Source organism: Podarcis melisellensis (assembly GCF_964234715.1).
Source record: "Podarcis melisellensis genome assembly, chromosome: 4".
Classification (NCBI taxonomy): Eukaryota; Metazoa; Chordata; class Lepidosauria; order Squamata; family Lacertidae; genus Podarcis; species Podarcis melisellensis.
In genome coordinates, this window is record NC_138531.1 from 96,633,074 (window position 1) to 96,656,318 (window position 23,245).

The 23,245-nt window shown below is 45.4% G+C and overlaps 1 protein-coding gene across 1 annotated transcript in view; it reads left to right on the top strand.

The window, feature by feature from the left end:
• Positions 1-22,847, top strand: part of MAP6 (microtubule associated protein 6) — a 59,578-nt gene extending 36,731 nt beyond the window's left edge. The window contains exons 2-4 of the mRNA XM_081909977.1: positions 2,254-2,467; positions 7,034-7,230; positions 22,639-22,847. Coding sequence (XP_081766103.1) covers positions 2,254-2,467; positions 7,034-7,230; positions 22,639-22,738 — 511 coding nt within the window. The 3' untranslated portion in view covers positions 22,739-22,847. The remainder of the gene's footprint in view (positions 1-2,253; positions 2,468-7,033; positions 7,231-22,638) is intronic.
• The last annotated feature ends 398 nt before the right edge of the window (positions 22,848-23,245 follow it).

Consider the following 23,245-nt stretch of genomic DNA (forward strand, 5'->3'; position numbering starts at 1 on the left):
GAATCAAGTCTCCTTTTTCCACATTTCAGTCTACAGTGACTTCTTTTATCCATATCACATTGTGTCGGTGGATTCTTCTCCCCGCCCCTCAAGGACGAGGATGGGAATATTCCCCAGCATCCCCTCAATTTCTGGCCGGCTTACTGGTTCTGGCTGTTATAAACTAATGAAATAAGTGACTTTTTGGAGTATGGATGCCAAAGGCACACAGCCCTTGAGCGTGTTGGGGGGCTGCGGAAATGCTGGCTGACCTTGTGAGGTCTTCTGAGGATGTGGTCATAGACACCAGTCACAAAATGGCTCCTATGGGGGCCAAAATGGCTGTCAACGGGTCATGACATAACACAAAATGGCTGCCCTAGAGGTGTGGCATAGCACAAGATGGCTGCATCTAAAAGAACAGGGGGAAAACAATAGGACTGTGACATTCCCAAGCTTGGGAAATCTCAATTTTTATTTAAAAAAACCCAGCTGTTTGAAACATATGAAAAGCAAAACGCATTCCGCTGTAGATTGGAACTAGGATGCACAGAAAATCCAAATTATTCATTTAAATGACTTCCAGAGAGGCTGTACAAAACACTGAAACAAATAAAAGTTCCCCAAACAGAGGGGGGGGGGAGACTTATACAGTGGAACCTCGGTTGTCGAACGTAAACCGTTCCAGAAGACTGTTCGACTTCCGAAACGTTCGACAACTAAGGCGCAATGGGAGCCTGGCAAAATCCATTGGAAAAAATGGAGAAATGCACCTCGGAAGCCATTGAACGTCCGAGGTGCGTTAAAAAAACCTGAAGAATTTGCTTCCGGGTTGTTGGTGTTCGAAAGCTGAAACGTTTGACTTCTGAAGCGTTCGACCACCGAGGTTCCACTGTCAGTGGCCTCAGTTTGACAGTGCCACTGAACCCCACAAGCATGAGACAGACATACCTACTGGAGATGGGGAAACACCTTCTTTTTGTGCAGAAGGTTGTCAAGTTTCATCTCAGCATCTCCTCTGCCTGAAATCCTGGAGAGCTGCTGCCAGTCAGTGCCGACAACACTGAGGTAAATGGACCAATGGTCAGACTCAGTACAAGGCAATTTCTTGTCTTCCAGTGTCAGTGGTCCGCCCTTGATCTAAACCAGGATCTTCTTTTGGACCAGCCCAGTACCACCTAATTCCCCTACCAAGTGATACTAAGCTCCAGCCCTTGATCACTCTGTAGCCTCCAGCTCTGGCTCTTGAGTTTTGAAAGACCAGGCAACCTGACATGGCAACAGCCTCTTCCCCCAAACCCTTGGGTAGAGGGTGGGGGAGCCCTCTGTGTCTATCACAGATATTAATATTGCTCAGTGTGAAGTCACTGGATACATAAAGACTTGCTCCTTTTGGAGTGAAACATCGTCTAGACCAGCGGTTCTCAACCTGTGGGTCCCCAGATGTTGTTGGACTACAACTCCCATCATCCCTGACCACTGGTCATGCTGGCTAGGAATGATGGGAGTTGTAGTCCAACAACGTCTGGGGACCCACAGTCAAAACAAAAAAAATTCCTTCCAGTAGCACCTTAAAGACCAACTAAGTTAGTTCTTGGTATGAGCTTTTCGTGTGCATGCACACTTCTTCAGATACACATCTGGGGACCCACAGGTTGAGAAAGGCTGGTCTAGACCCATTAGATTGTTGAAACTTTACTTGCAGAACTTTCTTCAAAAACAGAATGAAAGAATCAAAGATACGTCCAAATAATTCCATACAATATCTTTTTGTGTGTGCCAATTATTTTTTTATTGGTTTTCCATAATTCCATCGTGTGCAAGTCAAACACAGCCCCGTCTTCTTAGAAATAAAAGAAACTTACAATCAGAGCTGACTAACATAGCTCTCTCTCTCACGGACTCCATTTTGCCTGCATTTCAGCCCCTTAGGCTGTGCGGCATCTTAGGTTATGGGTAGCATCTCACTCCCACAGAGCCTGAGAGCAAAGACTTAGCCAGCACCCTTCCAAGATAGCACATTTGCAACCGAATACCTTTGCCACCTGATCTAAAGTTAAACACTCACATGTTAGCTAGCAGGCAACAGTTAATTATCAACTCAAAGACCACTCCAGTGGAATTTCCCCACATTAAAACCTTCGGTGTCAATTAAACAACCGACACTGCTCAGCATAACGGTGTGTACAAATAGAAAGCTACTGAAGCCATTCTATTTCTTAGCCGTTCTTTTGATTTCCCGCTTCTCACTCAAGCTCTCCCCCTTCCCCTCAGAAATGAATTCCAACCCTGGACAGACGTCAAGCCGGTGAAAGCCATCAAGGTCAAGCCCCAGTACAAGTTTCCGGAGGGGAAGATGAACCACAAAACAAGTTACAGCACCCAGTTCACTGTCGAAGGGGCAAAGCCTGGCCCTTCGGATAACAAATTCCTCGAGCATCGGAGGATACGGAGCCTGTACAGCGAGCCCTACAAGGAAATCACAAAGGTAAGGGAGACGGGAGACGGGCAGTACGGCTCCTCTGTGGGATACTTCCCCGCCGAAACAAAACATTTATTTCATACTTTTGTATGCTGCTTCCTCGCACGCTGGCTGGGGCTGATGGGAGTTGGAGTCCAGCGTCATCTGGAGGGGGGGAGGTTCTCCCTCCCTGCTCTGTGGCAAATTTGGAGAGGGGGGAGTCTCTGCGGGGTCATCAGGATCGACCACTCCCCTGCGCATCCCACCAACATCCCGCCCAGTTGGTTGGCTAATTCAGAAGTTCTCAGCTCCTTGGACTGCTCTGTGATTTGACTTTAGTTTCATTTTGGCCCACAAGCCAGATTAGACAGAGACTAGGAACCATTAGATCAGTCTCCCACTGTTGCAAAAGCTACAGGGCTTGGGGTTTTTGTTTTGTTTTGTTTCCAGGGCCTATAATAACCCCTAGTATCTCTGTGTGCCCTCGTTCATTCACTACAAATCTGTACATGATCTGATGTAAGCCAGGGTCCGCCAACCTGTGGCCCATGGGCCAGAAGCAACCCACAGAGGCCATTTAACTGGCCCCCGAGACGCCCCCAAACCAAGCTGCCCTCTTGGCAAGTCCCAGCGCGCTGCACTAAACCGGCACAGCGCGGCGTGGGGACTCACTTCTGCTGCTCTGGAAATCGCTTCTTCTGCGCATGCCCAGATACCGGAAATCACGTCTGCGCATGTCCGCAGCACCGGAAATTGCTTCTGCGCATGCCCAGACACTGAAAATCGCTTCTGTGCAGATGCAGTTTTCGGTGTCTAGGCATGTGCAGAACTTATATCCGGCACTGCAGACATAAAGGTAAAGGGACCCCTGACCGTTAGGTCCAGTCGTGGCCGACTCTAGGGTTGTGGTGCTCATCTCGCTTTACTGGCCGAGGGAGCCAGCGTACAGCTTCCGGATCATGTGGCCAGCATGACTAAGCCGCTTCAGGCGAACCAGAGCAGCGCACAGAAACACCGTTTACTTTCCCGCTGGAGTGGTACCTATTTATCTACTTGCACTTTGATGTGCTTTCCAACTGCTAGGTTGGCAGGAGCAGGGACCGAGCAATGGGAGCTCACCCCGTCGCGGGGATTTGAACTGCCGACTTTCTGATCAGCAAGTCCTAGGCTCTGTGGTTTAACCCACAGTGCTATCCATGTCCTTAAGTGGATTAAGCCTGCTCAAAAAATTGCAGCCAGATATATCCAGGGAGTTTTGTGCAGGGCCCTTCTAAAACCTTGGGCAGTAAAGGCTGAGAGAGACCCCTACCCAAGACCCTGAAGAGATACCCCGATCTCTGCCCCTCACATCACCATCTCCGAGAGGACAGAAAATGTCTGAGGAGGCCCAATGTGTGGTGGTGAAGGCAGCGGCCTGCGGCACAAGGGAAGCTGAGAGCCATGCTACACCAGTGCTGTGCAGATCCAGGAAATTAATCTGCTTACACCAGGGGTCGGCAAGGGTTGGGAATGGGCCGGATCACTCCCGCGGAGATCCTCTGTGGGCCAGGCCAGCACAGCGCGACGCCGGAAATTGTGTCTGCGCATGTCTGGGACGCAGGTGGCGCTGTGGGTTAAACCTCCTGAGCCTGGGACTTGCCGATCAGAAGGTTGGCAGTTCGAATCCCCACGATGGGGTGAGCTCCCGTTGCCAAGGCCGTCTAGGGCTTTAAAGGTCAGCACCAATACTTTGAATTGTGCTCGGAAACGTACTGGGAGCCAATGCAGATGTCCAACTGGTTGACCACGACCGACTGGTTGATCCGCAGGAAGGTTCCAGGTGGGAATAAATCCGTTCCCTTTCTCTCCTGCCACACAGTGGTTCCTCGGTTCTCAAACTTACCGTATTTTTCGCCCCATAGGACGCACTTTTTCCCTCCTAAAAAGCAAGGGAAAATGTGTGTGCGTCCTATGGAGCGAATGCAGGGGGGAGGCAGGCGGGAAAAGCCCGCAAGAGCCGCACACAAGCTCCGTGCGCTCTTGCGGGCTTTTCCACAGGAGGGAGAAGGGACTGACATGCCAGGAGAAGCCACGATCTCTTTAAAGGAGTTGCACGGCTTCTGCGGGCTTTTGCGAGAGGTGACGGAATTCCCCCACCTCCCAGGAAAGCCAGGAGAAGCTGCCCAGTCCCTTTAAAGAGCGCAGGGCTTCTGCGGGAGGTGGGGGAATTCCCCCACCTCCCTCAAAAGCAGGAAGAAGGTCTGGGAGAATCGCACAGGCTGCCTGCAGCCTGTCTGCTGCTCCCATAGCTGGGGGGGGGGGGGGAATCATATTTTTTTCCTTGATTTCCCCCTCTGAAAACTAGGTGCGCCTTATGGTGCGAAAAATACGGTAATCCGTTCCGGAAGTCCGTTCCAAAACCAAAGCGTTCCAAAACCAAGGTGTGCTTTCCCATAGAAAATAATGCAAAATGGATTAATTTGTGCCAGACAACCCCTGAAACAGCAATTTGACATGGATTTTACTCTCTAACGAGACCATTGACCCATAAAATGAAAGCATTAAACAATGTACCTCAGCCACACAATCAATCGGTAGCTGAAGTTGCAAAAACAAAAACGCTGACTTTTTCTGTTTCCCCCTAAAGAAGGCTCAACATTTCTACCTGCCCCTTTAAAAAAGGTCAATAACTTTGACTTTCCTCCCTAAAGAAAGCTCAACAACTTTGACCTGATTGCCAGTTTTTTATTCTTTGAGTAAATCACAATTTCATGGGAGCTGGACGTCTCTGCTCTACGGCATGTGCAGAAACCGCCTTCTTGACCATTGAACCCAGTCTTGGTCTCATCCACTCAATCTGCCAGACCCTGTCTTCACATGCAGGGGGAATGCTTAACTCCCTAAGGGTTTGAGACCCCCATCAGCTTCCCGTCTGATGGGGTTTAGCTGGCCAGTCGAAGCCATTCCTAGGGTGTGGCCGCTGTTGCCTCCTGACAGCAAATAATAATAATAATAATAATAATAATAATAATAATAATAATAATAATAATAATAATAATAAAAAACAACTTTATTTATACCCCACCCTCCCCAGCCAGAGCTCGGCTCAGGGCGGCTAACACCATTAAAATCACAGTAAAAACATAATAGGGGGGTTATGTACTGAGTTGAATAGGATCCAAAAGGCAGCAGTCTGATTGGTCCTAGAACAATAGGATCCAGAATGCAGCAGTCTGATTGGTCCTAGAACAATAGGATCCAGAATGCAGCAGTCTGATTGGTCCTAGAACAATAGGATCCAGAATGCAGCAGTCTGATTGGTCCACAGGAGCCACCCAATCCAGCTCCAGGTGGAAGTGAATCCACAACCTGATTGGGCTACAGGTGAATCCCAGAATTAGCCAATCACGTGGGGCCCATTGTGTAAATAATGTATATAAAGCAGACATTCTGGGGGAACTTCCATTCCTCCTCACCACTATGAGCTGAATAAAGAACATGAAATCCACTCTCGACTCCAAATATATTTCAAGGGGGAAAGAGAGGGGGTGGGAAAACCAATTTAAAATGCAGCCTCATTTTAAAGTAGCCGATAAATCAAGACCATAAGGGGAGGGAAACATAAGGGTCAGACTGAGTCCAAACCAAAGGCCAGGCAGAACAGCTCTGTCTTGCAGGCCCTGCAAAAAGATGTCAAGTCCCGCAGGGCCCTAGTCTCTTGTGACAGAGCATTCCACCGAGTCGGGGCCAGTACTGAAAAGGCCCTGGCCCTAGTTGAGACCAACCTAACCACCTTGCAACCTGGGACCTCCAAAATGTTGTCATTTGTGGACCTTCAGGTCCTCCGCAGAGCCACAGGTGAGAGATGAATGCTGAAGGCCACCAAAGCTGGACAAACTACCCCAGAAGGAGCACAACATGTCCCTACCAGAGGCACTAACTGTCCCCTAATGCTCCATACAGTGTTACCTTGGTTTATGAACTTAATCCATTCCGGAAGTCCGTTCTTAAACCAAAGCATTCTTAAACCAAGGCGTGCTTTCCCATAGCACTGGGGGACTCAATTGACACTCAACAGGAAGCGGAACATGTTCTGCTTCCAAGGCAAAGTTCGCAAACCAAAATACCTGCATGCGGGTTTACTGCGTTCTTCATCCAAGTTGATCATCAATTAAGCTGTTCTTAAACCAAGGTACTGCTGTATATCAGATAGAGATGCAAGGCAAATCTTGCGGCCCACAATCTCGATGGTGGTGCATACACAAAGAGGGTTTAATGGTTCTAAGGACAGGTTAGTTCACCAGTCAACTTAAAGCAGGCATAGGCCAACTCGGCCCTCCAGATGTTTCGGGACTACAACTCCCATCATCCGTGGCTAACAGGACCGGTGGTCAGGGATGATGGGAGTTGTAGTCCCTAAACATCTGGAGGGCCGAGTTGTCCTGTGCCTGGCTTAAAGGCCTTGACACTGCCCTTTCGATGAAACCTTTGCCACCGTTCGGCAACGCCTCTCTAAATTCGCTTTTCTCCTCCCTCCCCCTCACCTCTCCTTGTGTGTTGTGTGTGTTGTTTTTCTTTTGTGCCGGCGGCGGCTTGCCGGTTGCACCCGCCCAGGTGGAGAAGCCGAGCCCTCAGCCTTCTAAGCCAAAAAAGACGACCACAAGCCATAAACCCCTGAAAAAGGCCAAAGATAAGCAGATGGTTTCGAGCCGGTCGTCTAAGAAAAAGAGCGCCGAGGGGCCCAGCGCAACAAACGCGGAGGAAAAGGAGAAGAGTAAAGAGATGAACAATAAATTGGCCGAGGCGAAAGAGTAAATTTCACTGCTCTTACTTGCTTTCTCTTTCTCTCTCTCTCTCTTTCTCTCGTTTTCTATCCCCCCTCCTTTTATTTTCTTTATTTTTTCTTTTTTTTAAAATAAAGGCCACAAAATTAATTAGAGGCTTCTAATCTGCCTGTGTTCCAATTGTATTAGAAGCTTTTTATCTTTGATTTCAAAGGCGGATTAGAAAGCCTCCTTTTTTGCAAGGGGGGCGTTGTTTGGCTGCCTAGCGTAATAGGAGGCAGGGAAAGGCACGGCAGATTAGTTTTCAATCTGTGTACATCAGAGATTTAGGGGGGAGATAGAATAGGAGAGTGGCTGGAAGACAGGTCTTCTCGTCCAGCTTTCACCCCGGAGAAACAGGTTGGCTTGGTTTTGGGGGGCATCAAAAATCCTGCCCAACCTGTTGCACCCAGGGGCAAGAATGAGGCAAAGGGAATGTGTGTGGATTCACACACTGAAAGCAGAAACCCATTTGCACCACTTCCATCTCCCTTAAAAACAAATACTAGTCTCTGCCCGAGTGCCCCTTTCTTATGCCTTAGCCTATAAAGCTCAGAGGAAGAAAATAACCTCAATTCATACCACTAAGAGAGGGTGTAAAATAAATATTGGTTCATGTGTAAAAAATAATCTATCTGGTAGCCCTCCCGAACCTCCTTGCGGTGTATTTTTAAAGTCAAAGTAATTTACATTTCTGTGGGGGTGAACAGGACCGCCTTGTCACTCCTAAGCAATTTGGAAAGGGGGCAGGATCAGCCCCTTCATTTTTGAGGACAGATGCAAAACCCGTGACCTGGAATTTGAGGGCCCACACTTTCCCACCCACAATGCCTTAGGAGAACGTGGCGCATGCTGTGATGTCACAGCGTCCCGTATTTCCTAGCCCCGCCTCGGCCAACCAGGGTGGAGAGCGTCTCCTGTTGTGATGTCACTAGGAGAAAGTTCTACTAAGCATGACAGAAGGAAAGAGAGGGGAGGAACCGTGCAATTCCCATTAACCTAGTTTCTTTGGACATCTGCAGCCTGCACCGTGCGAGGTTTCGAAAATTGTAATGGCGACGTTAAACGTCTCCCAGAGGAAATGCTCTTTTTCAGCTTTCAAGTCCATGTAGCTCTGAGGTTCAGAGGTAGAAAACCTTGCAGAAGTAGACCAAAAACCAGAAAATAAAAAGAGAACTGTTTAGTTTCTAGAATATAAAAAAAGACCCAGGGATTTCTGTGATCAGTCTGAACGGTATTGCCAGAACCCTGCTGATTTCAGATTACGGCACAGGTTTCAGAGGTCTCTCCTAGCCCTACCTGAGCTCGCATGTTGGGACCGGTTGTCCTCAGCAGAGGTTGGTTTCATACATTGCCAACAGCAGAGAACTCTCCTCATTTCCACCCCATGCTGAAAATAACATGAAATTTCAAGATCTCCACTTGGCAGCCATGTGTACTGACGTCCTGATTTGCCCAACATTTTCGCCTGCGAAAAAGGGCAGATCGAACGTTGTGTGTGTCACATGTGTGCTATGTCAGATATCCACGCAGGTGTGATGTGAGAGACTGTATAAACCTGGAGTCTGCTGAGGACAGCCGGCAACAGCAGATGACCTCATGGTGATGTCACGCAACTGCCGATGGCGTCATGCAAGTGTCAGCTGATCGCTGCTGAACCACCATCACAAATTTGAAGAATACTAGTTAGTATCTCTCCAGGTGAGTTCTGGAAATACAGGGTTAGGTTGATCAAAGGCCCCGGGTGCTTTCTCATGTCAAAGACAAAACAGTTTTTAGTTTGTTTTTCTGGTTCCTCCAATGTGCAAGTAAGAACAGCACCGCAAGCGACTGGAAAAATAATAATTCGCTGCCCAGAGAAGCGGCCGTTGGGTTTAATTGCTCTTTGGCCCTAAATTGCCAATTAGTTTTTAAAAGAACGTTAACAAAACAGGAAGGGCGATTGGGATGGATCAAAAGGGCAAATTTCCAGGTCCACAGTTGCTATGGAGATGTTCAAGAAAAGCTTCCACCACCCCCTACCCTACCCCATGAATCTTTCTTAGTATTATTATTTATAGAGCGCAAGATTTGCAGAATGTAAATTTTTGAGGTAGTTGAGAAAGAAGCAGAAATACTGTCTTTGCCGCAGAACCAGGTTAGGGGGCTGCAGACCTAACCATGTCTGCCCAGAAGTAAGGCCTATTGAATTCAGCCGGGCTTACTCCCGTGTAAGTGGAGGTTTTAGGATTGCAGCCTCAGAGGCTGGGGTGGGGTGGGGGAGAGGGTGGGGTGAGCTGTATGATAACTGGGTAGCAAATGTTTGTGGGCTTGGCTTTGACTACTGAACTGAATGCAAAAACCGTACTGTATTTGTGTGTGACGTGTTCTATTAAGGCTTGCTCCCGAATGCTTTCGGCTATAGAGTATGTGTAACCAAATTCTGTGGTGTATCTCCAAGTGTAGCTATATTAGAACTTGTATGAAGTATAGCCAGGTTTGTGTGTTTGTGGAAGTGTCGTTGGGTGGGGGGTTCGGGTCGGTCGGGGCAAGTTCTTATACCTCCAGTACTTTGGAGAAATGCAGGAATATCCATCAGGAAGCGTAGAAATAATTGCAAATGTGTGATGCATTAAAAAGGAAAAAAAAATCTCAACAAAGATACATGCATCGTGGAGAGCTTCATTGATAGATCCATAATGCTCATTTGCTATTCAGAATGCTTTTTAAAAAGGAAAAGGGGTGGGGGAACATCTGCATGGACATTGCTTGATTATACAAATTTGCAGCTCTGAAAAGATGCTACTTCATTCTGCGATAGCATCTCATCTACATGCTCCATGAGAGCCCTGCAGCAAAAAAAGTTGGGCCATGATCCAGGGGGTAGATCTCTGTTTTTCTAAAGAGTTTTTTTTTTAACTCCTTCGCTTAACCACCATCACCCTAAGGAACCTGCAACCTTTAAAACTGGCCTGGGTCCATTTTTCTTCTTGAATTTCTGCCAGCTGGACACAGCAGTCTAATTCACCCTAGTGGGAGCATTGCATCAGCCTTTCCCCAGCTAAATAGGTGGTTTCAGAAACCCAGCTCAAGCGGCGAATAAATACCAGTACTTTCCCTTTCTCTCCTGCCACACAGTGGTGCCTTGGTTCTCAAACTTAATCTGTTCCGGAAGTCCGTTCCAAAACCAAAGCGTTCCAAAACCAAGGTGCGCTTTCCCATAGAAAATAATGCAAAATGGATTAATTTGTGCCGGACTTTTAAAAACAGAATTCCGACATGCATTTTGCTATCTAACGAGACCATTGACCCATAAAATGAAAGCAATAAACAGTGTACTGCAGTCACACAATCAATCAATCAGTAGCTGAACTGGGTTCCACACAGTCACAAAAACAAAACAAAGGAGCCGCAAAAACAAAAACGCAAAATCAATAGCAGAAACAGACAGGCCTCAGCGTAGCACGCAAAATGCAAGGGTGGCACTCAATTCGGAGCACTTCTGAAAAAAGTTCACAAACCGGAACATCTACTTCCGTGTTTGCAGCTGTTTGCAGTGTTTGGGTTCCAAGTTGTTTGAGGACCAAGGTGTTTGAGAACCAAGGCACCACTGTATTTGGAAATTTGGGGTGACAGATATTTATTTGGGTGGAGGGGAACAGGGAATGGATTTGGATAGTGGAGGGAGAAGGTGCTGCATTTGATCTTTGAAGCACTCTCAGTTGATACACAGAGCAAAGGGTAGCCATAGAAAAAATGTTATACTACCGGTATGCTACCTCCAGTCCTGTGCAGAACTGGGATATGATTCAGCTTGGCTCAGGCAGCCGAACGAGGCAGGAGACCAGGAGCTTCCTTCGCAGGCTGAATAGCATCTTAGGTGTGCGTGTGTGTGCACTTTTCACCAGGACAGTGGTGCAAGAGAAAAAGCGTGGCCCCACCTCTCTCTGCACAATCCGAATCCTGACCTCCTCTCCTCACTGAGATGGCTGTTTAAAGAACAAAAACCACACACACTTAAATAAGGAGAAATCACACACCTCAAATATGCATCTAGCACCGTCTTTGCCAACCAGAGCTGACTTGAGCACTGTCAGGTTAGCAAAGGTTAATCTAATTCAGCGTTTCCTGCAGGTTTCGGACTACAATTCCCATCATCCCTTGCTAGCTAGGGGTGATGGGAGTTGTAGTCCGGAAAACAGCTGGAGACCCAAGTTTGGGAAAGACTGATCTGATGCAAGTGCAGGGAACCTTGGACCTGCCAGATGTCTCCAAACTACAACTCCCATCAGCTTTAGCAAGCATAGCCAGTGACCAGGGGTGGTGGGAGTTGTAGTTCAACATCTGGAGGGCCAAAAGTTGGCCAGAACTGAACTAATGCACTTTTCTTTGATCCAAAGCCCCATTAAGCATAACTGGGCAGCTTAAATGCTCACCTGCCCTCTTAGAGGATGCTAAGATGCCCCTACCGGTCCATGGGGAGACCGCAGTCTAATGAAACGAGGAGGTGTGTTTTGTTTTGTTTTTGTATTTAAAAAATCCTCGTGGGTCATGGAGGGTGCAAGAGGCCTTTAGTGACTTACCTTTTCTCTGGTTAACACCCAAGTGTTTCCTTTAAGCCCGACATATTGCAGCAGCAGCTCCTGAAATCTCCTGTGGTCTTGGATGCAAAACACGATTTAGTTTCATTCCGCCATTCAGGTTTTCCTTCCGAACTGTGTCTCAGCAAACTTCTGTAACTCCCTCATTCTTTGCATTCCTTTGACAAATATTTGCTTGCTGGCTTACCTTCCTGTTTTCCCCCCTTCCTTTTGAATATTCCTGCGATTTCTCGTCTGCTTGTTGGATCACCTCCTTCCTTGTACTGTTGTATCCTCTTTTTTGCTCGAGATGGTGCTTAAAGTCCTCTTCACGGCTTGTTGACACCCCCACTCACCTTGGCTTTGCAAAAAAAAAACCCTGAAATAAATTCCACAACCACACGCTTTGCTCATCTGCGGTGTTTCTGTTGGGGGGGTATTGTATGGTCTTTTCACAAGCGCATCCATGCTCATGATTCTGCGAGGCAGACCCAAGTTGTCTTAAGAGATATTTTGTGGTCTCGATTCTGCTGCATTATCACCAAGAGGGGGAAGGAAATTGTCTCCCTAAACTGTGCTAAGAGTTCACTGTCTCAGTACTGCCTTCAGTTTTGCTGTTAGTATAATCACAGCCAGACCAATATTAATGTATAGCCAATAGATTGTGGTGTGTTTGTTCAAATAGAGGGTCACTTTTTTCTTCTTCTTCTTCCTGGACAATGATAAATAAATGCTGAACACAAATGCCCACTTCCTTGATTTTTTTGTTTTTACCCTCCGAATTGAGTAAGCCAAAGAGGTTTCCTTTTTTTGACGGTAAGTCCCACAAGAGACCTTAGTTTCATCCGGGAGAAATCGTGAGAACAATGCTCTGCAAAGTTTGGTTCTCTTTCAAGCTTGAGCTGATTGATCAATTAGGAATAATAATAATAATAATAATAATAATAATAATAATTGGAGGAGGGGGAAAGTAAGGATGGAGGCAAAAGTTTGCCTCAGTTTGCATTTAAAAATGAGCCTACACTTTGCAAAACTGCACAGCCACCTTTTCAATCATGCGCTTCTCTGAATGTTGCAGTACATTTCTCTAGCCAAGTAATGTGCACAAACAGGCAAATATTACTAGGGTAAAGAAGGTGGTGTGAATTAAAACATATGTATTAGTGACAATAGGTAAAGGTAAAGGTACCCCTGCCCGTACGGGCCAGTCTTGACAGACTCTGGGGTTGTGCGCCCATCTCACTTAAGAGGCCAGGGGCCAGCGCTGTCCGCAGACACTTCCGGGTCACGTGGCCAGCGTGACATCGCTGGTCTGGCGAGCCAGAGCCGCACACGGAAACGCCGTTTACCTTCCCGCTGGTAAGCGGTCCCTATTTATCTACTTGCACCCGGAGGTGCTTTCGAACTGCTAGGTTGGCAGGCGCTGGGACCGAGCAGCGGGAGCGCACCCCGCCGCAGGGATTCGAACCGCCGACCTTTTGATCGGCAAGTCCTAGGCGCTGAGGCTTTAGCCCACAGTGCCACCTGCGTCCCTTATTTTGGTGTGACAATAGCACACCAAAAAAAGCACTCTGTTAGGAGAAACTGTTTTGCAAAAATGTGAATATTAGGCAAAATTGCATATAAAAATGTGTTTGATGCACTAAAATGCTGGTGAATTTTCATGAAGGCCTCATATATATATATATATATATATATATATATATATATATATATATATATATATATATATATATATATAAATAATTGCAAGCGTAACGTGGAAATGTGGAGAACTGAATTTTCAGACTGGGGAAATGAGGTATCAAGATGGACATATCCACTCTCCCCTAGCTGCAAGTTAAACACATTTCTTCTCCGTTGTTTTAGCAGCCTTTGCTTCTGGTGTGTTCTTTTGCAGTGAGGAATGAGCAAAATTGTCCTTAGGCCTAACCCTGCATGGCAGGTTTGCTTTATTACAATATTATGCCTCCTACGGATCTCAAAAAGGCGCCCATGCTGAGGTCTAGTGGCACATGAACTTATTGATTCAGCCGCAAAATTGACAGTTGCATCTTAAACACACATTTTATTGGCCGGAGAAGTATAGCAGGTTATTGGTGCAAATCCCAGCAGCTATGCCGCAAATCATGGGAAACTATTTTAATTGCATTGATGAACTGGCTGGTGGCTTTTACTGTTTGATATAGGTTTTCAAAGGCATAAAACAATCAAATCCACACATATAAATGAAAGACACAAGTCCTCAGTGTCAGCAAACAGGCTTTAGTGCTTTTTTGAAAGGGTTCATCATTCAGCTACTACAGTAGGTATCTCTTTACTGACAGCAGCGAGACTGGAACTCGGAACCTTTTTGTGTAGGAAAATGCAAAGGTGCCTAGGATCACGGCCTTTTGAGTTTGCCTTGGTGCTTATAGATGTTGCTCTCCACAAAACCTCTTCTTCATTTCCTTGAACGCAAGGAAACCGAGATGGCACATAATATTATGTAGGGTAAGGCAGCCTCCCTCATAGGCCATCTTGTAATGAAAGCAGTCGTCACAGGAACAGCTTGTCCAACTAAACCCAACCATTAAAGGTAAAGGGACCCCTGACCATTAGGTCTAGTCGTGGCCAACTCTGGGATTGCGCGCTCATCTCGCTTTATTGGCTGAGGGAGCCGGCGTACAGCTTCCGGGTCATGTGGCCAGCATGACTAAGCCACTTCTGGCGAACCAGAGCAGCGCATGGAAACACCATTTACCTTCCCTCCAGAGTGGTACCTATTTATCTACTTGCACTTTGACGTGCTTTCGAACTGCTAGTTTGGCAGGAGCAGGGACTGAGCAACGGGAGCTCACCTCGTCGTGGGGATTTGAACCACCAACCTTCTGATCGGCAAGTCCTACGCTCTGTGATTTAACCCACAGCACCACCCACACCCCTAACCCAACCCTTAGGAAGCTGTTAATGTGAACAGCAGGATAAACTCTTGAATGCATTTTCTGAGAAATCTTTGCTTATGGGAACGTTACCTGCCGAAGTCCCTGCCATACGCTTTCACCAGAGACAAAGGGAGAAAATGGCGGATGTTTGATTGGGATTCCACCCGACGCGATCGCGTGGGAAGAAATTTCTTTGTGTTGCGACATTGCCCCACCACAAAAGCTGTTCTTAAAAACACCCGACAACTGTTTTTTGATGTTACACATGTGAGAAGAAGCTCCCGCTTTGTGTGGAGGCCTTTTTCAAATGTGGGTGCATTTTGTGACCGTCAGAGGATGGTTTTATTAAACATTTTGCTCCATGGTGAGGCTGTCAAGGGCATAGCAATGTGATGTGTTGGGTTTCAAAGATGGCATGTCTTGGGCTGAACACTGGAGTCTTCTTCTTTCAAGTTTCGTCCGCAAAGACATGAAAAGATGCCAAACTCTAATACCTCCACTCAGTGGAACACTCGGGGACACATACTCCTAAATATTTTGTGAATCTTTGTACTTTTGTCCATTTGAAGTATAAAATGGTCATTTTCTTGAGTCAAAATGAGAGTACCCCTAAACATTTTTTAAGAGGAAAAAAAGCATTGCCTCAACTCAACATTGAAAATCCTCTAATAATTTCAAATTGGACAATATATCTTTTTACATTCCAAACTAATGTTTGGACTTCCAATATGTGGCTTTGCACAATTGAAGTATTTTAAGGCATTTTCCCCCTCCTCTCCTCCCAAATCCATTTTTATTGGACCCATTTCTACTCAGCCTATAAGACAGTATAGTTTTCCAGCACTGTTGCCGGGTAGATCTCCCCTCACGGGCCATTCCCCTTTCTAGAAACATGGGGCAGCGTGTCCTTCTAGGACCGAGGAGGTGCGGGTTCAAATCCCCTCTCAACTAGGGAGAGTTTCTTAGGCGAGATGTATACTGCCCTACATCACAGGGTTGTTGTGATGTTGAGGTGGGAAATGGCAAGAACTGTGTGGGCTGCTTGGAGTTCATTGGAGGAAAATTGGGTTGTAAACGAAATGAAACAAGATAAATGCCGTTGTGCCAACCTAAAAATGCAGCTAAGGCCCAGTTCACACATTGTGTAAGGCCCGTGTACCCTCTACCTGCATTGAGCATACTTGCACAGTCTGGTGTGTGAAAAGGGGTATTGGTGGGCGCTGCAATGTGTGAGACTTCAGGTTCACATCCCATCTCAGCTTTAACCTTAGGGATGTCTCAGAGGCTTGCCATACATTTCTGGTGTAAAAAATGGCATCAGGGGGGAATGGATTTTGGCGAAGCAGTAAAATGTCAGGACAAACTTGGATGCGTGGCAACACAATGGCTCAAATCACTATTTTGGGGATAGGTTTCCTGAGGGAAGCAGAAAGCTCGACAATTTGTTTCCCCCAAAATTTTGGTGGGTTTCCTTAGAAAGAAACTCAACAACTTCTTTGCAGGTGTCAGGAATTTTACCTTTTGAAATATGACAACTCGAGCCTCTCAACTTTGTCCTGGAACAAGGCTAAAATAATAATAATAATAATAATAATAATAATAATAATAATAATAATAATAATAATTTTTTATTTATACCCTGCCCTTCCTGGTTCAAAAACCAGGTTCAGGGCGGCTAACAATAAATTTAAAACACTTTAAAATAATTATGAAAGCAGCATAAAATACAGTATAAAAGAGTCTGGTGTGAGGTCCTTGAATGAAGGGAGAGATACATGGGGACAAGAAGGGGGTATTGGGTTGCTGTTCTTATTTTTATTAGGCATTTTGAGGTTTTGTATCTTGATTTTATTCTATGAGCCACCCTGAGACCCCCAGGTATAGGGCAGTATCTAAATTAAATCAATCAATCAGTCTGTCAATCAATAAATAAAAATAAAGGATGGACCTTGCCATTAGTGGAATTGGGCGCCTCAGGCAACAGATACTGAAGAGCAATTGCAAGTTCTTGTTGAACAGAGAAGGGCCCTAGGCTACATTGACACCATTACATTTAAAGCACCAGATTAAACTCTCCTAGCTTCCTCCAAAGAATTCTGGGAGCTGTAGTTTGTTAAGGGTGCTGAGAGTGGTTAGGACACCTCCCCATTCCACTTGCAGAACTACAGTTCCCAGAATTCCCTGTGAAAAGGGGTTGATCATTGAAACACTCTGGAAAGGGAATAGGGTCGCCTAACAACTTAATGAACTACTGGTCCCAGAATTCATTGGGGGGGGGAACCCTGATGATTGAAAGTGGTAGTTGGTAGAGCATGAGTCTCTGAATCTCAGGGTTCTGGGTTTGAGCCCCACATTGGGCAAAATATTCCTGCATTGCAGGGGGTTGGATGATATTGTGGGAATGTTCAGGGAGGCAGGAGAGGATATATTGTTTAATGATACCCTTCCTAACTTGCGTTAGCAAGTTCTATATCTTAGCAGACTTTAAAGGCACAGCGGTTTGCTTGTTGCAGGCTCGTCTGAGCCTCCCTGTCTAAGATTCCTGGGAAGATTCCTTCTTGTCCCTCTTAAAAAGAATTGGCACGGCAATCTTACTAAAGTCTATAAAAGTAATTTACTCACATTCATTCAGTTCACAGATGGATCCCTGAAGGCAGACTTAGGTTACAAAAGTATATGTACATGTGGAACTATTCCATAAGGGAGTTTGTTCCAAGTGACAGTCACTTCTGCTACCATGGAGAAAAACAAAATGGAGAAGAAGAGCAAAAGACGAACGTGTGCTCCCCTACCCTAAGGTTACCAGATATTTTTTTTTCAATGAATCCGGAGACACTTTTCAACTTCCTACTAAATTGATGGATTTTGTCAGGGGACTGATTTGTAAATCCGGGGACTGTCCCCGGGAAATGGGGACGTCTGGTAACCTTACCCTACCCAGATTAGGCCATGCCCACATCTAGTCACATGCAGAGGAAGTTTGTCCCAGCTCAGGAGGAAACTGGAAGTTTTCTCCTGGCAGGTACAAAGCATCCCCTAGCATGTCCATTCTAGGAATGTTGTACAATAGTACCTCAGGTTACAGACACTTCAGGTTACAGACTCCGCTAACCCAGAAATAGTACCTCGGGTGCTTCAGGATGACAACAGAAATCGGGGGGCGGCAGCAGCAGGAGTCCCATTAGCTAAAGTGGTACCTCAGGTTAAGAACAGTTTCAGGTTAAGAGCGGACCTCCAGAATGAATTAAGTTCTTAACCCGAGGTACCACTGTACTTGACTGCTATGTGTTTCACATCCCAGAGATATGACCCTCTTGTTCCCTTACGACTCTAAGACTCTACGACTCATTTAAATGTACAGTGTGAATAATAATAATAATAATAATAATAATAATAATAATAATAATAATAATTTATACCCCGCCCATCTGGCTGGGCTTCCCCAGCCACTCTGGGTGGTTTCCAACAAAATATTAAAATACCATAATACATCAAACATTAAAAGCTTCCCTAAGCAGGGCTGCCTTCAGATGTCTTCTGAATGTCAGGTAGTTCTTTATCTCCTTGGCATCTGATGGGAGGGTGTTCCACAGGGCGGGCGCCACCACCGAGAAGACCCTCTGCCTGGTTCCCTGTAGCTTTGCTTCTCACAATGAGGGAACCGCCAGAAGGCCCTCGGCGCTGGACCTCAGTGTCCGGGCAGAACGATGGGGGTGGAGACACTCCTTCAGGTCTACTGGGCCGAGGCCGTTTAGGGCTTTAAAGGTCAGCACCAACACTTTGAATTGTGCTCGGAAACATACTGGGAGCCAATGGAGGTCTTTCAAGACTGGTTTTATGTGGTCTTGGCAGCCGCTTCCAGTCACCAGTCTAGCTGTCACATTCTGGATTAGTTGTAGTTTCCGCCTGCTGCCCACAGACGGACACGGTCCCATTCCCAGTGTTGAAATAAGATTCAGCTGTCAGCCAGCCCAGCTCCTGCAAATGAAATGGGCTGGTTTAGCCATTTTGTTCTTTGCCTCAGGCCGCAAAACATCTTCTAGCCTGTCACTGGAGACGAAAGCATCTCAACTGTCCTGGACAAAGCCTGATTTCGACAAACACCATAAAATGTTTGAAGGAAAAGTTCAGATGAAATGAGCAAATGGAATAAATCCATGCTTCATGAGGGCTCGCTTTTATTTAGAGGAAGGCTGGAAATACTTTTGGTTCTGAGTGCTGAACTAGAAGCAGGGGAAAGAAGTAACCTGAGCTATTGGGGGGAAATTCCCACTTGCACTGTATTTGGAAAAACTGCAAAAGGAGTTTTTTGTCACCACAGCAGTCAGCAAAGATGGGGAAGAGATTTGGTTTGGATTGCATTTCGATGCATGCTTACCTAATCCGTACTTCCTGAAACAGTTAGCAAACTTTAACACAGGTCGCCGTTGACATCCACACTTCTCTGAATTTTGCAATGCAGTTCAGCAACCAAAAAGTGTGCACAAAAAATGTTAGGGGGAATTAAGTGGGAAAATGCATATATGAGACAAAATTGCATACAAAAATCATATGTTGGGATAAAGAGGAATGAACATGCTGCTGAATATTCACAAGGGGTTGTTCCTTTAATTGCGAACTTAAGCAGAATTATTGTGGACTGAGAAAACGAGAAGTGAAGAAACCATAATTAACAAATTCACCCACCTCTAGCAGTCAGCCAGCTGTTGTAGGAAGCTCAGAGACAGGACCTAATGTTGATCATCCACTCTCTTTCTTACCTGGTCCCTAAGAATAAGTGGCATTCTCTACATTAAATTCCCGTAAAATAAATGCCTCGCACACCCAGATATTATCTTTGTCTCTCACGCCTACGCAAGCACACACCATAATAAATGTTTTCACTTTCAAGATGCTCTCAAGAACTTAACCCGATTCCACAAAATGTCCAACTTGGCTTTGGAAATTGCCACTTAGAGTGCTGTACAGATACTTAAGAAACAAAAGAAAATGCTCCAATCGAAAATAAGAGTTAAGACGACCGATTTGCAAGGCTCGTGCAATTCACTTGGACTGTGACCACTGGATCTTTCTCCTTAATGATGCTGCAAATCTCCTTAGCAAATCCACTAAACCCTGCGCCAGCATTGGGGGTGTTCAAAAATACCATATTATGGGCTTTTGCAAGAAGACGGGTGACTGAAGCTCCTGCTGATTATTATCCTTCATCTTTTAAAAATGGAGACCATGGCACATTTGGGGGGGGGGAATTAACCCTTCCCTCCCACACAGATTTCCCACCCAATTCACACGATAAACATCTCTAAAACAGGTCCCGGGAGATTAAGATGCCATAAAGACATGCAAAAGAATGATAAAAACTAACACACACACACACACATTATTTGTGACATGCAGATGTGAACCAAGTGGATCATTTTGGGGAAAGCTTTGCAAGCGAGGGAGAGTCCAAGGATTTGGCCATCTCTGGTCTTTTCTCTCTCTGCAGTCAAGGCTTCACTGTGACCTATCAGAATTTTCCGTACACTATAGCACATCCTGGCGAATTCATTCTTCATAGATAGCAAAGGGGTTCTTATTTGCTAGCCTCTACCTTTTGGGGGACGCGGGTGGCGCTGTGGGTTAAACCACAGAGCCTAGGACTTGCCGATCAGAAGATCGGCAGTTCAAATCCCCACAACGGGGTGAGCTCCCGTTGCTCGGTCCCTGCTCCTGCCAACCTAGCAGTTCAAAAGCACGTCAAAGTGCAAGTAGATAAATAGGTATCGCTCCGGCGGGAAGGGAAACGGCATTTCCGTGCGCTGCTCTGGTTCGCCAGAAGCGGCTTAGTCATGCTGGCCCATGACCCGGAAGCCATACGCCGGCTCCCTCGGCCAATAAAGCAAGATGAGCGCCACAACCCCAGAGTCGGCCACGACTGGACCTAATGGTCAGGGGTTCCTTTACCTTTTGCTTTAAAGGGAAGCAAATGGCCTGAGTGTCATTTTGGATAAACTCCAAAATATGTGGTTGAAATTTCAACATGAGGATGTCTGCAAAAGCAGATTAGAAATTTTCCCCGCTTAGCGACTGATTATCTCTCATCTACAACAGGGGCCAGGCCTCAGACTAGAATATACGTCATCATCCTTTGGACATTGGGCTGTTTAGGAGCAGTATTATCTGAGTTTAAAAAGAAAATGTCCCAAAGAAAAACAACTCTCTCTCTCTCTCTTTTTGGCTCTTCAATTATTGTCCACCTTTCGGCAACAGCCCCGTAACGAAATAAACACTATCACAAAGCATTATTCATATATAAAATGTGAATCTTCTTCCATATTGCAAGCCTTCAGGGTGCGATATCAAAAGCCAGTTTCAACATGACTCCATTACACAAAGCTGTTAACAGGAGCAAAGTTCTAATTTTCTCATTAAGTAGACAGTTTGGGGAGTTGTTTTGCTTTCTATGCAAGTAATAATAATTGGCAAATCCATTAAATAGCCAATATTGGATGGGGGAGGTATTGAACTCACAGAGGGCTCAACATGCCATAAAACCAGCCTAGCCTAGTAGCTCAGGTTTAGGCCAATGTTTGAGAGCAGAAATGTGGTAGGGTTGCCACATTTCAAGAAGTAAAAATAAATTTTAAAAAGGTTGTTGAGTTTTGAGGGAAAGTTTCGAAAATCCAGACATTTCCCAATTTCCCAAAATTCATGATTGGAATCCCGGCCATGTCCAGGAAAAACTGGACGTATGGCAACCCTACCCAATGCATTGTTTTTATCCAACGAAGCCATGCTCAGAGTAGACCCATTGGAGTAATGGACTACAGACTGTGATGTTTATTGATTTCGGTAGCTGCTGCTTCTTTTTTTAAATAATCTTTATTAGTTTTTCAATTAGATACTCCACATACACATATTGTATTACATTTTACATTCATACTTGCTCTTCAGAGATGACTTCCTTCCTTCTTCTGGTTTTTTATATCACATATAATTTTATCACATTATTTTCTTCCATTTTATCTATTGTTCTTCATTTTCCATATTTGTCCATAGTGTATCCATAAACAAATAAGTCCTCATGTTTATACAATTCTTTTTGTCTGTCTGTATACATTTACCACTACTGTTAGTTATATTAGTTTCCTTATACATTTTGCTTCCTATTATTTTCATTATCCATCACTTTTCTTACATCTTTCCCGTTATGAGGTTTGTTTCCAATTCTACTGGTTTTACTATTTCATCTTATCTTTCCTATATACAACATAAATTTTTCCCATTCTTTTTGAAATGTTTTCTCGACCTGTTGTCAACTTTCCCCCGTTAGTTTGGCTATTTCTGCATATTCCATTACCTACTGCTAGCCCAGGTTTGGACATAGCTGTCAACTTACAAATTTTAAAATAAGGGACCAGCAGCCTCGAAAATAAGGGATCAAAAATTACTTTGATAAAATACATATTTTGTTGCATGCAAATGGCCTTAGATACCTATTAGGTCCATAAATTACCATATAGCATATATTCAACACAAAAAAACCAGCAATAATTTGTTGTTGACAAAGGACAGCTGGACATAGAAAGGGCCCCATTACCTTCAGTAGCTTATTTAAGAGACATCATCAATAAGGGACAGCAGCGGGACATGGCGCTGGGATAAGGGACTGTCCCGCCAAATAAGGGACACTTGACAGCTATGGGTTTGGAAACAGCAGCAATTACCAACAGTAGAAGAATGGCGACAGATTTCGGTAGCTTTTTAGCTGGCTGCAACCCGATGACACCTTAGTTGGCTACCTATGGACCACATTCTACAGTTCCACGCTACGCAAATGATTGCAAGTTCTGCTGCTTTTATGTGTGACAGAATAGGCTTTCGGTCAGTCTTGTGGCATGATGACTTCTTTCTCTTTTTTTTGCTTTCAGTGCCTCCATTAAAACAACCGGTGCTACAGACAAGGAACCCATTTCCTTAGGACGGGACCAACTGGTCGAGGTTAAGCCCCTGCCTTCCATTCCTGAGTAAGCAGATGGGACAAGCATGTAGCCTGCATGAAACGTATAAAAGACTTATTTGAATAATAGTACAAAAAATAATAATAATTCGAAAATCAATAAAGTGGTGCTAGATCCTCTGTTGTCTCTGGAATCATTTGCAGAATTGTGTCCGGATTCATTCCATCAAGTTGCTTCCCCAGATGAGAATGGCGAGGGTTGGATTTTGACAACATCTGGAGAGCAAAAAGTAATACAGTGGTACCTCGGGCTACATACACTTCAGGTTACATACACTTCAGGTTACTCACTCCGCTAACCCAGAAATAGTGCTTCAGGTTAAGAACTTTGCTTCAGGATAAGAACAGAAATCGTGCTCTGACGGCACAGTGGCAGCAGGAGGCCCCATTATCTAAAGTGGTGCTTCAGGTTAAGAACAGTTTCAGGTTAAGAACGGAACTCCAGAACGAATTAAGTGCTTAACCTGAGGTACCACTGTAGTAATAGTACTGTAATAGTAATTTATTATTTGTACCCC